General features: G+C 44.2%; 1 protein-coding gene across 1 annotated transcript in view; it reads left to right on the top strand.

The window, feature by feature from the left end:
* Positions 1-12,377, top strand: part of LOC120066692 (metabotropic glutamate receptor 3-like) — a 29,960-nt gene extending 17,583 nt beyond the window's left edge. The window contains exons 5-11 of the mRNA XM_039018138.1: positions 8,347-8,589; positions 8,801-8,990; positions 10,594-10,903; positions 11,286-11,479; positions 11,584-11,716; positions 11,976-12,153; positions 12,307-12,377. Of these exons, the coding sequence (XP_038874066.1) occupies positions 8,347-8,589; positions 8,801-8,990; positions 10,594-10,903; positions 11,286-11,479; positions 11,584-11,716; positions 11,976-12,153; positions 12,307-12,377 (1,319 nt within the window). The remainder of the gene's footprint in view (positions 1-8,346; positions 8,590-8,800; positions 8,991-10,593; positions 10,904-11,285; positions 11,480-11,583; positions 11,717-11,975; positions 12,154-12,306) is intronic.
* The last annotated feature ends 5,457 nt before the right edge of the window (positions 12,378-17,834 follow it).

The raw sequence follows: 17,834 nt of genomic DNA, 5'->3' as shown, positions 1-17,834 counted from the left end.
GGACCTGCCACTTTACCTCCCTTTTCCTAGCATCAGATATTACAACACCATCCAATTCCTTTTCCAGATCCAGTTTTGTGTCTTCTGAAATAGAGGGAAAATCAAGACCATCCAAAAAATGATCTCTGATTAGTTAAGTTCTCAGGAGATTCAGAGTTGTAAAGTGTGTTGTAGTAGGAAGCAAATGTTTGGTATATTTCTACAGGATCCATTGATAATTGTCCTTGTAAATTATGAATTGCATTAATGGCTCTGTCTGAATTGAACTTCTTAATTCGCCAGGCCAACAATTTACCAGGTTTTTCACCTTGATCATAGAAGGACAGTTTCAGCCTCGTTAAGCTGTTTGCAGCCTTTGAGGTGGAAAGTTCTTCATACTGAGCAAATCATTTCTTGTTTACTTCTTCCGAGTTATCCAAAAAAGCTTCCCTCTCCAATTCTCAGATTTTTCTGTCCATCTTTCTCATTTTCACATTTAATTGATTTGATTTGAAACTGGTAAAACGTATCATTTGCCCCCTAATATATGCTTTGAAAGCCTCCCATCTGGTACTCGCTGACGTTTGGTTAGTGTTCAATGTAAAATAAACATCTATATGCACTCCAACGTAATGTAAGAAGTCTGGGTCCTGTAAACATCTGGGATGCAAACGCCATCTAGAGGATCCTTTTACTAGTTTTGTATCCCTATAGAATAATGACAAGGGAATGGTCATTCAGAACAATACTATCATATACACGTCCTGCTACATTGGGAATCAATGAGCAAGAAACAAAAAAGTAGTCTATACGAGAATATGATTTACATTTCGACGAGTAACATGAATAATCCCTTTTACTCAGGTTCTGATTCCTCCAAGGTAATCTCTTTCTACTCTACGAGTGGGAGGTGTCTAAACCAGAGGAGCGATCTAGATGAGGATCAATAGTGCAATTAAAATTCCCTGACATTAGGACTTCACCAGAAAGGGAGACTATCAATATAAATACATTTGCAAAGAATTTGGGATTATCATCATTAGGACCATAAACATTAACCAGAGTAATACGCTCATTCAAAAGAATTCCTTGTATCAAAATGTATCTACCAGCTGTATCAGTAATATTATCCACTTGAAACAGAACAGATTTGTGAATTAAAACCATAACACCATGAGAATGAGAGGAGAAACAGGGTGCTATTACTTGCCCTTCCCATCTCCTGCATACTTTCTTCAGCAAGTGAGTTTCTTGTAGGAACACAATAGATGAAGGAAGTTGTTTAAACCTATTAATAACCTGTTTAAGCTTGGATAGTTTACAAACTCCACGGCCATTCCGCAAAGTAAATTTCAGTTTTACATTTGAAGTTATTTAGCCAAAAATTTAAACATGGTATAAGATATAGCATAAAGGCATATCTAAAATATGTTTAGTAACCATAAGGATCGCATTAATATTTTGTAGTAAGGAAAATATGTAAAGAGCTGTTGGAACGAACAAACATAAATCTATCCAAACAGTAAAAAACTGAACCCCATTCCCTTGTCTCCCTAACCGAGACACACAACGCTTCCTCTCCCATCTCCCCCTAATTGTAGAGTGTAGCCTGGTGGACGACTGATCCATTAAAGGGAGCAGTCTAACCTAAGCAATGCTAAACAAAATAAAGTGTCTCGGCCATTACTCCTCCCAAACAAAACGAATATCTTGCAAGATGTTATGTGAAATATCACAACAAAAGGCATACCTAGCAAGATGAAATGTGAAATATCACATAGTATTCATTTGAAAAGTAGCAAAGAATATCTCCACCTAAAACAGTAACGCTAGTTAGTGAAGCCTGGCTAACGTTAACGTTACAGTATGGACAATCCAAAATAGTTGTAGATGATCCATAACATAGGGTCTGCTGCTAGTAGCTACCAGGCAACAAAATGGCCCATACATATAGCGTTAACGTAGTACACCATGGTAAGTTTATAAACCCAAAAAAGTATCAAAGATCAGAAATGAACAGGCTACGTGAGAGAAAGAGATACCATTGAATATGTGCTACGTTACCCAAAGGCCCTTGCACATGATGTTGATGTCCCAAAGGCCCTTGCACATGATGTTGATGTCCCAAAGGCCCTTGCACATGATGTTGATGTCCCAAAGGCCCTTGCACTTGATGTTGATGTCCCAAAGGCCCTTGCACATGATGTTGATGTCCCAAAGGCCCTTGCACATGATGTTGATGTCCCAAAGGCCCTTGCACATGATGTTGATGTCCCAAAGGCCCTTGCACATGATGTTGATGTCCCAAAGGCCCTTGCACATGATGTTGATGTCCCAAAGGCCCTTGCACTTGATGTCAGGCTTTTTTTTGTCAGGCTTGCACGTGAGTGTCAATCATTTTAGTCCAAGGATATGATCGAAACTTAAGTCTTCATATAAAGTAGTTCCCAATGCTTCTCGTGGTGCACGATGAATGAATAAGCTCCCGATAACCCATTTGAGGTATGACCCAGATGCAGACAGCGTTGAAGAAATAAAAGTTTATTCCTAATAATCCAGAGAAGGTATACAGGGTCCAGAACGGCAAGCAGTCTCAGGGTCAGGGCAGGCAGAACGGTCAAAACCGGGAAGGACTAGAAAACAGGAGCAGGAAAACAGGCAGGAGCAGGGAAAAACGCTGGTAGGTATGAATGAGCAAAACGAACTGGCAACAGACAAACGGAGAACACAGGTATAAAAACAAAGGGGATAATGGGGAAGATGGGCGACACCTTGAGGGGGTTGGAGACAAGCACACAGACATGTGAAACAGATCAGGGTGTGACACCCGATGTGTCCATTGACATGGAGCTAAATATATTTGCCAGGATTTTACAGTGTTTTATGTAATCCAATGGAAGAGAATTATCAACATAACAAAAATAAACTTAAATATGACGTCCAACGTTCAATGGACAGCTATCTCGCCTGTCATATAGAAGAAACTGAGCTAAGTGATGAGCACATACAGGCTACAAATAATATAAGGAAACTTTGTGCGGGCTAGCTCACCATATTATTCACTTAACTGTTATGCTAGCTACAGTGCTACAGTTAGCTTGCCAACAGTCACATAATCCATGGTGGTTTAATTCTCCATAGTCCAGAGTGGTGGTGAACTTCACAGCGGCAACATGACTAGGAAGAAGATTCACGTTGTATGCCACGGATGAATGCCTTGGCTTGAGAGGGAGATTCAAACTCATGTGACCGTCCATTGTAAGTCAGACGTAGTTTAGCTGGGAAGGCTATTCCATAGGCAATGTTGAGGGACCTGAGTTGGCGTTCAACCCCGATGTAGCCTTTTCTTTTTCGGTGCAGGTCTGCGGCTAGGTCAGGGAAGAACATGATCTCTTGGTCCCCGTACATCACCTTGCCTATAGCCCTGGCTTTCCGCATCACTCAGATATCGTCTTGAACGTTGAGAAACTTCATGATAAGGACTCGAGGAGTCGAGATGGTTTCTCGGGCATGTAGGAGCCAGAAGCTGATGGGCTCTTTCATTGCGCAGGTGGTCCGGAAAGATGTCCGGCCCCAATGCCTCATGAAGCCATCTCTCGAGAAATGCAACTGGGTCACTATTTTCCACTTTTTCGGGTAGATTAACCAGTCTCAAATTAGACCTCCTCTGGTGGTTCTTGAGCGAGTTTAGTTTTGAAGTAAGATCCGCCACTTGTTTTTTCAACTTTTCGGTCGTTGTTTTGACAGTGACGACAGTATCGTCCACCGTGCTAATGTGTTCCTCTGCTTCGTCCAAGCGTATAGAGTAGGCTTGAAGGTCACGTTTAACCTCACCAATCCCTGTTAGGACACCTTCGAGTTTGGTGGAAAAATCCACCCTCATGGCAGAGATAGCTTCCAAAACCCTTTGGTTCTGGTTATGGTTTATGTCGTCTACATTGTTGATTTTCATGTCGGACTCGTGGAGCTTGCAGGGCTAACTGGGTTAGTAGAGCTGGCTGAATTAGCAGGGCTAACTGGCCTATGTAAGGGCCGACGCCGGACAGAAGAAGCAGGTACGGGGAGTCAGACAATTATTCGGGAACAGACAATGAAACAAGACAGGAACAGCGTCGGAACACAGGTAACACGGACATGAGACAATTAATCCCGAAGCAGGGAACAGAGTTTGGGAACAGACAGATTTAGGTAAGGTAATGACACAAGGAATTGAGTCCATGTGAATCCAATGATCGCTGATGCGCGTGACGGGGGGAAGGCAGGTGTGCGTACTGATGGTGGCTTGAGTGCGTAATGCTGGGGATGAAGAGCGGGAGCAGGCGTGACAGCCTAGCCTGGACCACGTTGTCGATGTGAGATGTTCTTCTTGTTTTAGGAGGACTATGTTTAAGTCGATTCATAATGGATGTAGATACGCCTGAAATTGTCCAAGAAAATTGCTGTTCGTGTTACGAGGATGGAAAATAAGAGATTAAAAGAAGTTTAGCCGAAATTGTCAGGAGAGCGCTAAAAACACGTCCGCGTGAGCTTTGTACTAAGAGTTTTGGCAATTCACCACATTGTTGTGAAAATAGTACCAAAGCGATAAAAAACAACTAATCTTGCAGTGTTGCAGTGTTTGTATCTTACAGTGTTATGCAGTTATGTATTGACTGTCAGCAAGTGTGTGTGTGTGTGTGTGTGTGTGTGTGTGTGTGTGTGTGTGTGTGTGTGTGTGTGTGTGTGTGTGTGTGTGTGTGTGTGTGTGTGTGTGTGTGTGTGTGTGTGCGTGCGGCTATTTTGCTTTATTTTATAGATACGGACTATCTTATCAGCTTTTCCTTATTTAAATCATGTAACGTTTATCTCTGGAAGAAGCTTAAACACTGCCAATATCCTAAAGGAGAGAGAGAGGGAGAGATAGGGAGAGAGAGAGGGGGAGATAGAAAGAGAGAAAGAGAGGCATAAAAAGGAGTGGGGAAGAGAAGTAGGTTGTCTTTGTGATAAATGGATTTCATAACCTCTCTGGTCTGACACTCCATTCTTCTTCTAGTCCTAGTCAGCACACAAACACACACTCACACACAACAATATCAGCTTTAGTCCCAGTCAGCGTATCTGCCACAATGCTCAGAACCATGCGCTCTAAACCAGTTAGAATAGGTCCAACAGAGCCTACCAACACAGAAGCCCTGTTTATACCTGCTGCTATCATGCTTCCATTTGGAAAGTATTCAGATGCCTTGACTTTTTCCACATTGTGTTACGCTACAGCCTTATTCTAAAATTGATAAAATACTTTTTTTTCTCAGCAATCTACAAACAATACCCCACAATGACAAAGCGAAAACAGATTTTTATTTATTTTTTGCAAATGTATTTAAAATAAAAAACAGAAATACCATATTTACAGAAGTATTCAGACCCTTTGCTATGAGACTCGAAATTGAGCTCAGGTGCATCCTGTTTCCATTTATCATCCTTGAGTTGTTTCTACAACTTTATTGAAGTCCACCTGTGGTAAATTAAATTGATTGGACATGATTTGGAAAGGCACACACCTGTCTATATAAGGTCCCACAGTTGACAGTGCATGTCAGAGCAAAAACCAAGTCATGAGGTCAAATTAATGGTCCGTAGTGCTCCGAGACAGGATTGTGTCAAGACACAGATCTGGGGAAGGGTACCAAAACATTTTTGCAGCAGCACTATTGAAGGTCCGCAAGAACACAGGAGCTTCCATTATTCTTAAATGGAGGAAGTTTGGAACAACCAAGACTCTTACTAGAGCTGGCAGCTCAGCCAAACTGAGCAATCGGGGGACAAGGGCCTTGGTCAGGGAGGTGGCCAAGAACCCAATGGTCACTCTGACAGACCTCCAGAGTACCTCTGTGAAGAGAGGAGAACCTTCCAGAAGGACAACCATCTCTGCAGCTCTCCACCAATTAGGCCTTTGCGCTAGAATGGCCAGAAAGAAGCCACTCCTCAGTTAAAGGCACATGACAGACATCTTGGAGTTTGACGAAACCAAGATTGAACTCTTTGGCCTGAATGCCAAGTGTTGTGTCTGGAGTAAACCTGGCACCATCCCTACAGTGAAGCATGATGGTGGCAGCATCATGTTGTGGATATGTTTTTCAGCAGCAGGGACTGGGAGACTAGTCAGGATCGAGGAAAAGATGAACGGAGCAAAGTACAGAGATATCCTTGATGAAAACTGCTCCAGAGTGCTCAGGACCTCAGACTGGGGCGAAAGTTCACCCTTCAACAGGACAACAACCCTAAGCACACAGCCAAGACAACGCAGGAGTGGCTTCGGGACAAGTATCTGAATGTCCTTGAGTGGCCCAGCCAGAGCCCGGACTTGAACCCAATGGAACATCTCTGGAGAGATCTGAAAATAGCTGTGCAGCGACGCTCCCCATCCAACCTGACAGAGCTTGAGAGGATCTGCAGAGAAGAATGGGAGAAACTCCCCAAATACAGGTGTGCCAAGCTTGTAGTGTCATACCCAAGAAGACTCGAGGCTTTAATTGCTGCCAAAGCTGCTTCAACAAAGTACTGAGTAAAGAATCTGAATGCTTATGTAAAATGTTTTATACATTTGCAAAAATGTCTAAAAACTTGTTTTTGCTTTGTCATTATGGGGTATTGTATGTAGATTGATGAGGAAAAAACGATTTAATCCATTTTAGAATAAGGTTGGAACGTAACAGAATGTGGAAGGGATCAGAGTACTTTCTGAATGCACTGTATGTCCTTATTCTGGTGGTGCCCACATTTTCGGAGAAGATGTAGACAATTAAAATATGTATTGGGAACTGATTTTGATCAGATCTTATAAGTGTAAAAGGACAAGATCAGGACGAGGGATGCATGTTACCACCATACATGCATAGCCCAGCGATAGGCTTAACCTCCCAAGTGGTGCAGTCATCTAAGGCACTGCATATCAGTGCAAGAGGCGTCACTACAGTCCCTGGTTCGAACCCAGGCTGTGTCACATCCAGCTGTGATTGGGAGTCCCATAGGGCCGCGCACAATTGGCCTAGCGTCGTCCGGATTTAGCCGGGGTAGGCCGTCATTGTAAATAAGAATTTGTTCTCAACTGAATTGCCTGGTTAAATAAAAAATACATTTGAATTAAAATAACCTGACCCTTGTCTCCTCTAGAATACCAAGTGTACAGTAGATGGTAGTCCTTATATGACCTGATCACAGGGTCTATATATAACACAGTGTCTATATAAAACACAGGGTCTATATAAAACACAGGGTCTATATATAACACAGTGTCTATATAAAACACAGTGTCTATATATAACACAGGGTCTATATATAACACAGGGTCTATATATAACACAGGGTCTATATAAAACACAGGGTCTATATATAACACAGGGTCTATATAAAACACAGGGTCTATATAAAACACAGGGTCTATATATAACACAGTGTCTATATATAACACAGGGTCTATATATAACACAGGGTCTATATATAACACAGTGTCTATATATAACACAGGGTCTATATATAACACAGGGTCTATATATAACACAGGGTCTATATAAAACACAGGGTCTATATATAACACAGTGTCTATATAAAACACAGGGTCTATATATAACACAGGGTCTATATATAACACAGGGTCTATATATAACACAGGGTCTATATATAACACAGGGTCTATATAAAACACAGGGTCTATATATAACACAGGGTCTATATAAAACACAGGGTCTATATAAAACACACAGCAGCATCATGGGGAAACAGATCTCACTATGACACACGTATACAACCCCTCAGTAAACACAACCTGACTTTTTCTTGATCATGGAAACACTGTTGCAATGTCCCTCAGTCTCAGTCTCAGCTATGTTTAAGCCTACCTCAGAGGGGTAAACACTCATGTTTCATCTTGTAGTGAGGAGAAGAGTAACCTTTCCTGAAACCTGAAGACTTGTGTTAGCTCCCCAAGGGTTCAAACCAAGTTAGTTAACACTGGTGTAACGCTCTCTTACTCTCTGCAGTTATGTTGCTGTGTACAGTATATTGACCTCAGTGAGATGCTGTAACACACGTTTAAACCACTAGATACACTTGCTACATTCTCACTGTGTCACTTCGACTGGCTTTGTATGTAATGTATGTCTTGGAATTCAATACACTCCTCTGTGACACTGCTTTGTTCAAATCGACTTCAAATGAAATTGAAATCCTGACACTAGTTCCATTCTGTTTCTTATCTTCTCTCCCGATCTCTCTCCTCTCATACCCTACCATTCTCTTTCACCCTTCCGCCCCTCTTCTCTCCTCATCCCCCTCTCTCTCTATCTCGCTGTCTCTTTCTCTTTCCCCTCATCCTTATCTCCCTCTCAGCTCCCTTCTCTCCTCTCGGCAGTGAGACTGTGGTGAAGTTTGATCCCTATGGCGACGGGATGGGACGTTACAACATCTTCAGTTACCAGCGCAACGCTGATCGCTATGGCTATGTGCCCATCGGCGAGTGGGCGGAGACTCTGAGCCTGAGCAGTGACCTGATTCGCTGGCCAAGGGAGGTGGTGCCCCCATCCCAGTGCAGTGACCCATGTGCCCGCAATGAGATGAAGAAGATGCAGGCTGGTGAGGAACACACACACACACACACACACATAGGGCTTTGAGCAGGCTACTCACTGCGATCTAGTGACAGCACTAGTAGAAGTTTCCATGTAATTTGTTTTGGAGAATGAAATAATTATAGCAGCTGGCTTTCATATAAACAACCTAGTTTCCTTTTCTAACATAAACTCTGCCTAAGTTAATGTATATGTTTTATACCTGTATCTTGTAGGAGAGTACTGTTGTTGGATCTGTACGCCATGTGAGGCTCATGAGTACCTGGCTGATGAGTTCACCTGTTCGCCCTGCGCCCCCGGCCAGTGGCCCAGTGAAGACCTCACTTTCTGCTATGACCTGCCCGAGGACTACATCATGTGGGAGGACGCCTGGGCCATCGGACCCATCAGCATCGCCATTGTCGGGTGAGACTTTAGAGGAGAGGAAGAGGGATAAGTATCACCAGTTGGTATATATATATATATATATAGTGCATTAAGACCCCTTCCCTTTTTTCCACATTTGGTTAAGTTACAGCCTTATTCTAAAATATATATATATTTGTATCACCATCAATCTACACACAATACCCCATAATGACCAAGCGAAAAACAGGTTTTTCGAACTTTTTGCAAATTTATTCAGTATTCAGACCCTTTGTTATGAGACTTGAAATTGAGCTCAGGTACATCCTGTTTCCATTGATCATCCTTGAGATGTTTCTACAACTTGATTGGAAAACCACCTGTGGTAAATTCAATTGATTGGACATGATTTGGAAAGGTACACACCTGTCTATATAAGGTCCCACAGCTGACAGTGCATATCAGAGCAAAAACCAAGCCATAAGGTCAAAGGAATTGTCCGTAAAGCTCAGAGACAGGGTTGTGTCGAGGCACAGATCTGGGGAAGGGGAATACCAAAACATTTCTTCAGCATTGAAGGTCCCGAAGAACACAGTGGCCTCCATCATTCTTAAATGGAAGAAGTTTGGAACCACCAAGACTGTTCCTAGAGCTGTCCAAACTGAGCAATTGGGGGAGAAGGGCCTTGGTCAGCCCTTCTCTGGTCTGATGAGACCAAGATTGAATTATTTCGCATAAATGCCAAGCCTCATGTCTGGAAGAAACCTGGCACCATCCCTACGGTGAAGCATGGTGGTAGGAGCATCATGTTCTGGGGATGTTTTTCAGCAGCAGGGACTGGGAGACTAGTCAGGATTGAGGGAAAGATGAACGGGGGGCAAAGTACAGAGAGATCCTTGACGAAAACTGCTCCAGAGCGCTAAGGACCTCAGACTGGGGTGAAGGTTCACCTTCCATCAGGATAACGACCCGAAGCACACAGCCAACACAATGCAGGAGTGGCTTCAGGACAAGTCTCTGAATGGCCTTGAGTGGCCCAGCCAGAGCCCGGACTTGAACCCAATCTAAGATCTCTGGGACACCTGAAAATAGCTGTGCAGCGACGCTCCCCATCCAACCTGACAGAGCTTGAGAGGATCTGCAGAGAAGAATGGGAGAAACTCTCCAAATACAGGTGTGCCAAGCTTGTAGCGTCATACCCAAGAAGATTCAAGGCTGTAATCGCTGCCAAAGGTGCTTCAACAAAGTACTGAGTAAAGGGTCTGAATACTTATGTAAATGTAATACAGTGTCAGTCAAAAGTTTAATGGTTTTTCTTTATTTTTACTGTTTTATACATTGTAGAATAATAGTGAAGACATCAAAACTATGAAATAACACATATGGAATCATGTAGTAACCAAAAAAGTGTTAAACAAATTAGATTATTCAAAGTAGCCACCCTTTGCCTTGATGAAAGCTTTGCACACAATAGACAATGTGTAAAATTGCTTCACATTTTTCTCTCTGTCATGCTAAGAGGGGGGCCACTAAAATGTTTTGCCCCAAAATGGCCCTGGGCATAGGTGTAAAGTACAGGCTTTTGTTTAGGCCTAATACTAATTCTAGACGAATTAGGGGATTCAATCAAATCAACTGAAACTGATTTACTCTCCCTCTGCAGGTTCCTGTGTACATCTCTGGTGTTCTGGGTGTTTGTGAGACACAACAACACGCCCCTGGTGAAGGCGTCAGGCAGAGAGTTGTGTTACATCCTGCTGCTGGGTGTCTTCATGTCCTACTCCCTCACCTTCCTCTTCCTGGCCAAGCCCTCGCCTACTATCTGCGCCATGCGACGCCTCGGCCTCAGCACCTCATTCGCTGTCTGCTACTCAGCCCTGCTCACTAAGACCAATCGGATCGCCCGGATCTTCAGCGGGGTAAAGGACGGGGGCGGGACCACAAGGCCGCGCTTCATAAGCCCCACCTCTCAGGTCAGAGGTCATCCTAGCTGTCAATCAAACAGGGATAGAGGTGTAACGGATGTGAAATGGCTAGCTAGTTAGCGGGTACGCGCTAGTAGCGTTTCAATCAGTTACGTCACTTGCTCTGAAACCTAGAAGTAGGGTTGCACCTTGCTCTGCAAAAGCCGCGGCCCTTGCAGAGCAAGGTGCAACATTACTTCTAGGTATCAGAGCAAGTGACGTAACTGATTGAAACGCTAGTAGCGCGTACCCGCTAACTAGCTAGCCATTTCACATCCGTTACAGAGGGAAGGAGAGGGGAGGAAGGTAGGGATGGATAGTTATAGTTCAGATGATGATGGTGTTCCTCTGTCTGATGTGTCCCCTCCCCCCTTGCCCTCCCCTCCCCCAGGTGTTTATCTGTCTCAGTCTGATATCGGTCCAGTTAGTGATGGTGTCAGTGTGGTTGCTGCTGGAGGTTCCCGGTACCAGGAGGTTTACGTTACCGGAGCGACGGCAGACAGTGATCCTGAAGTGTAACGTCCGTGACTCCAGCATGCTGCTGTCACTAGTATATGACGTGCTCCTGGTCATCCTGTGTACCGTGTAGGTGGTGTGTGTGTGTACTTCTCAAGATGTATTATTCTGTTTATTGCTTTTGACTTGAAGGATTATTTAGTCTTTCTTTTCGTGTCCTTTATCTGATCTAGGTACGCCTTCAAGACCAGGAAGTGTCCAGAGAACTTCAATGAGGCTAAGTTCATAGGATTTACCATGTACACAACCTGTATCATCTGGCTAGCATTCCTGCCCATATTCTACGTCACATCCAGTGACTACAGGGTGAGAGCATGGTTCACACACGCACGCACGCACGCACACACACACACACACAGCCTTAGGCTGTGGGAAAAAATAAACCGCTGCTTTGGTCTCATTAATCTGACTTTGTGATTAGTCAGGTAGGGTGTGTGTGAAGCAGGATCACACGCATGTGTGCTTTTGTGTCTGTTCATGCATATGTCCACAAAAAGAATCCTTCCTTCGTTCCTCTGCTCCTCTGTTCCAATGGAGTTCCCATGCTATCTGTCTCCCTCTACAGGTCCAGACCACCACCATGTGTATCTCTGTCAGTCTCAGTGGTTTCGTGGTGCTGGGCTGTATGTTCGCTCCCAAGGTCCACATCATCATGTTCCAACCACAGAAGAACGTCACCAGTCTCCGCCTCAATATCAACCGCTTCAGTGTCAGTGGTCCTGCCACCACATGCGCTTCACACGGTATGGTTAAGTCACGGTCATAGACACTGACCACTGTGCATGGTTCGTTTATGTTGCCGAGGTATAATTTAACTAAATTCCTTAATCTTTTTTCTTCCCATTTTTTTTTCTTTCTCTCTCTCTCTCTCTCTCTCTCTCTCACACACACATCAGTGAGTGCCCAGTATGTACCGACTGTGTGTAATGGGAGAGAAATTGTTGACTCCACCACTTCCTCTCTGTGACCCCACCCACTCACCTCTCTATCCCCACCCCCCAGAGACTTAGCCAATAGGCACACATTGTGCCCCCCTGTCCCCTCCTCCCACCACGTGGACTAGCACAGTACCATTTCATGTCTGTAGAAAGCGTGTATTATGATTAAATTATTTTCTAGTGCTGTACATATAATGGAATCAACATTGTTGTAGACATACAAAAGAACAAAAAAAACTTTGTAGGAGGATTTTTTGACGCTTTGTTTTTGATAGCTTTGTTAAAAGGCTGTGTTCATTTATTTATAACTGTGCACTGGCTGGGTTGTGATAGGAGTGTGTTAGGGTTGTGATAGGAGTATGTGTGTGTTAGGGTTGTGATAGGAGTGTGTTGTCTGCATTACATGCTGACAACACCGGCCACGTGCGTGCGTCTGCATGTGCCATTGCGCGCATGTTGATTTTGTACATCCACACCAGACGCGATCGTGACACGCAGGTTGAAATATCAAAACCAACAATATTAATTTGGAGGTAGGTCGAAACATTCATGGACATTTAAGCTAGCTAGCTGTTGGGTCTGCTAGTTAGTCCTGGGAGATGAATATTGGGTTGATATTTTACCTGACATGCATATGGTCTTCTAACATTTTGACCCGGAGTCATACAAAATCTTGTGTTTCTCTACTCTGACGATTAATCCACAGATGCCACACAGAAAAAATGGAAACCTACTTAGTTTTGTTATCTTTAATGAATCTCTCCTCCTGTGTTTGTCAAGCATCCACGTGGGTGTGTATCTCCCTGGTATTCAATAAGGAGGGGTCTTGCAGTCAGTGGAGCATCTCAAATAGAACCAAGTTCTATTTTAGCGTGTGGCTATGCAGACGCTCGTTCAAGCACGTGAGCGGTGCGTACGAAATGATTGAATAATATATACTGTATGTGTCCATTTATTTTGCAACACTCGTGCACGCAATGTGGCCTGTGAGGTTTGCGTGTTAGAGTTGTGATAGGAGTGTGTGTGTGTGTGTGTGTGTGTGTGTGTGTTAGGGGTGTCTGAAAACAGATGTTCTGTACGAGTAGTGGCTGCAACAACCTCACCTGCAATAGCCCACAGACTTTCTACTCTTGTGCTTTTTTTGTAGGTCTCATTGTAATAACCCAGTCAGTATGCATTTGTATGTTGTATCTGTATATAATATTACTGATGGTTGGAACAGCACAATGTTGACAGTATTATGTAACTCCAGTAGGATTCCCACTACTGTGGACTGACTGTGGATGAAGCTCTGTGAGTGTTGACTAGCCCTTAGGAATAGAATGGCTGGAACGGACATAGTCTCCAAAATTCATATAGTATGTTGAATCACACATTTGCTCTTATTATGGCAGAATAGTATCAAATATTTATTAAACTTTCCCAATATGGCAGCCAGTCCACCCAATATGGACCATGGTTTTCAACTGGAATGTTCCTTCTACTCATTCTAATTCCATGGAACAGCCACTGTATAGGAGGGTCCCTTTACCTTGATGGCCATAGTAACAGACGTGTGTACAACAACAACACAACGTTTCTATTTAACTGGTATTTCCGCATCAAACGTTAGCATCAGTGTGACAACACAAGGTAGTTCATTAAAAGTGACTCTTTCCAAGTCTTAACTGTCAATATTAAAGAAACATTGTTGATGCACTGCCACAATCAAACTCAGTCACTGATGTTTAATTTAGCATTTACAAACATTCTTTGAAATCATTCCACAAGCACGGTTTGTAGAAAAGACTTTGCTGCGAACAAGTCTAGTTGAACACACATCTTCCCTGCATCCTCTAAACCAATGGGTAGTGCGCTCTCCCATGTCAATGTGTCCTGTAGTCATGTGATGTTCTATTAACTGCTGTCTGTCTGCTAGGCTTATGCTCCAGGTAGAGGCTGTCCTTATAGGCACAGATCTAGGATCCGTTTACAGTCCACCAATCCTAACCATAACCAGTAGGGGTAAAGATGTAAAACTGACCTTAGAGCAGTGTCTGTGGTTAAAGTCATCCTACTCCCAGTGTTACTATAGCCTCCCCCGGTCTCATTGTGTATATAAGAGCAGGTGGGAGGAAGTTATTTTTTATGCATCTCAAATGGATTCCTATCCTGGTCGCCTCGTCTTCTTTTCCGTAGTGTGAAACATTAAGGAAGTGGAGTCCAGGAGAATGAGGCCACACCCCTCTCTGCTAACAGGATTTCCTGGGGTGTGATAACCGGTGTTACACCTCTGACGCAGTGCGCCTGTCAAACATTTCCCCAAAGTCTTAGCAATAGTGAAAGACAGACACAAAGAGGGGGAGAGAGAGAGCGTTTCTGTGATTGAGCGAACCTAAAGAAGTTTGTGTGTGTGTTGCAGCAGGCAGAGAGGACCTGGATTATGTAAAAGCATCCCATGGCCCAGGAGGCAGAGCAGCATTGTTCAGCCCAGACACACACTAACATACACACAGCTCAGAGATTGGGAGGCATTGTTGTCCCTAGGCTTATGCATTCACTCCCCAGCCTTGCAGCCACCAGATACTAGACCCTCCTATTCCCTCCCCGCATTGCACATCGCTATGGCAAACCACTGCAACATCCACTTTCACAATTCCTTTTGTTCTGATAGAGTGGGATGGGGGAGTCAAGCATGAAGAACAGAGGTGTGGGATGTTGAATCACACAAGTTCAAATCAAACTTTATTTGTCACATGCGCTGACTACAAGTGCACAGTAGACCTTACCGTGAAATGCTTACTTACAAGCCCGTAGCTCTTCTTGAACTGCACTGTTGATTAAGAAAATATTTACCAAATAAACTAAAGTAAAAAATAATAAAAACACAATAACATAACAATAATGAGGCTATATACAGGGGGTAGACTTGGCGCTCCGGTACCGCTTGCCGTGCGGTAGCAGAGAAAACAGTATGACTTGGGTGACTGGAGTCTCTGACAATTTTATGGGTTTTCCTCTGACACTGCCTATTATATAGGTCCAGGATTGCATGAAGCTTGGCCCCAGTGATGTACTGGGCCATACGCACTACCGTCTGTAGCGCCTTATGGTCAGATGCCGAGCAGTTGCCATACCAGGCGGTGATGCAACCGGTCAGGATGCTCTTGATGGTGCAGCTGTCGACATTTGAGGATCTGGGGACCCATGCCAAATCTTTTCAGTCTCCTGAGGGGGAAAAGGTTTTGTCGTGCCCTCTTCACGACTGTCTTGGTGTGTTTGGACCATGATAGATCGTTGGTGATGTGGACACCAAGGAACTTGAAACTCAAGACCTGCTCCACTACAGCCCCGTTGATGTTAATGGGGGCCTGTTCAGCCCGCTTTTTCCATCAGCTCCTTTGTCATTGAGGGAGAGGTTGTTGTCCTGGCACCACACTGCCAGTTCTCTGACCTCCTGCCTATAGGCTGTCTAAATGTTGTCGGTGATCAGGCCTACCACTGTGTCGTCAGCAAACTTAATGATTGTGATGGAGTCGTGTTTGGCCACGCAGTCGTGGGTGAACAGGGAGTACGGGAGGAGACTAAGTACACACCCGAGGGGCCCCAGTGTTGAGGATCAGCGTGGCAGACGTGTTGTTGTCTACTCTTACCACCTGGGGGCGGCCTGTCAGGAAGTCCAGGATCCAGTTGCAGAGGGAGATGTTTAGTACCAGGGTCCTTAGCTTACTGATGAACTTTGAGGGCACTATGGTGTTGAACGCTGATAAGTAGTCAATGAACAGCATTCTCACATAGGTGTTCCTTTTGTCCAGGTGCGAAAGGGCAATACGAGTTGGGGCGGTATGCGAGTTGGAGTGGGTCTAAGGTGTCCGGGAGAATGCTGTTGATATGAGCCATAACCAGCCTTTCAAAGCACCTCATGTCTACCGGCGTGTGTGCTACGGGGCGGTAATCATTTAGGCAGGTTACCTTCTCTTCTTTGAGCACAGGAACTATGGTGGTCTTCTTCAAACATGTAGGTATTACAGACTCAGTCAGGGAGAGGTTGAAAATGTCAGTGAAGACACTTGCCAGTTGGTCCGCGCACGCTTTGAGTACACGTCCTGGTAATCCATCTAGCTCCGCGGCTTTGTGAATGTTGACCTATTTAAAGGTCTTGCTCACATCGGCTACCGAGAGCTTTATCACACAGTCATCCAAACACTGGTGCTCTCGTGCATGCTTCAGTGTTGCTTGCCTCGAAGCGAGCGTAAAAGGCATTTAGCTCGTCTGGTAGGCTCGCGTCACTGGGCAGCTCGCATCTGGGTTTCCCTTTGTAGTCCATAATAGTTTTCAAGCCCTGCCACATCCGACGAGGGTCAGCGCCAGTGTAGTAGGATTCAATCTTACTACACCGGCTCTCTAATGATGGGACTTGGTGGAAAATGCCCTCTCTCAACCAACCCTTCTCTCCACATTCCATCTCACTCCCAGCCTTTGTCTCCCCATCTTTCTCTTTCACCCACGCCAGTCTCCCTTCTCTCATCTTGTGAAACTTTGCTGGTGCACTTGTCTGAGCCAAGATAGCTTAAGACAGGCTCTTTACGGATCCTGAGCCCACTGCAACACATCATGCCAAGAAGGGTTCTGTGAGCCCACTCCAACAGGCCAAGCACACGGAAACAGAGCCGGACTCATATACAAGCCAAGGACATGGAGCTGTCACAACAGGAGCCTTGAGGAGATGGAAGAGATGGAGAGGGAGAGAGGAGTTGGTGTTGCAGTCAGATTGTTTGTGTGAGCTGTGTTCAACTCAAAGCAGTTTCATCCTGTAAAAATAGTACAGATATGAGGAGGCATATAACTACTCCCTTTGAAAGACTACTACTTAGCTTGACCAACAGATGACAGGCATTGTAATGTGTACATATGAAAATAGGCTATGAAAGTGACTGGTCATTCACTAGCAATGTAGATCAGTACAACAGAACAGTGACGTTAAGTCAGTGTTTTACCATTATCAGTGTCAATTCTAATGGTACCAAGTGTGTCCAAAGGTGTCTTTAATAACGTTAACAAATTATGTGTTCGCTTTCACAGCGTATTCTAAACTGGAATTAACCAGTGTTCCCCAGATGTTAAAGGAACAGGCCAGAACATTCCGGAGTCGAGGTAGAAGTTGCTCCTATAAGCACAGATCTAGGATCAGATCCTTAATTCTAACTGTAACCAATTGAGGATGACATCGTATCTGACCCTAAATCAGTGGTTAGGGACAATTTCACCCTACTCCACAATCTGGAGTGAAGGTGAACCCTGACCTCTTTGGACTGGCCAATCACAAAGCAATAGAGCTCATGATGCGTGCAATAATGAAGACATGATGACATCATAATAAATAATAACAAATGATACGCCTGTGTTGTTTGCTGTTTCTTGTGTGTGCAGGACTTTCATAAGAAGTGAAGGGACAGATTCAAAGTGTACACAAACAATTGATTTAACTTGAAATAACAGAAAGAAGG

The sequence above is a fragment of the Salvelinus namaycush genome, chromosome 21 (assembly GCF_016432855.1).
Source record: "Salvelinus namaycush isolate Seneca chromosome 21, SaNama_1.0, whole genome shotgun sequence".
Lineage (NCBI taxonomy): Eukaryota > Metazoa > Chordata > Actinopteri > Salmoniformes > Salmonidae > Salvelinus > Salvelinus namaycush.
Note: the sequence above shows the minus strand (reverse complement) of the source record. Positions and strands in the feature narration are given on the sequence as shown.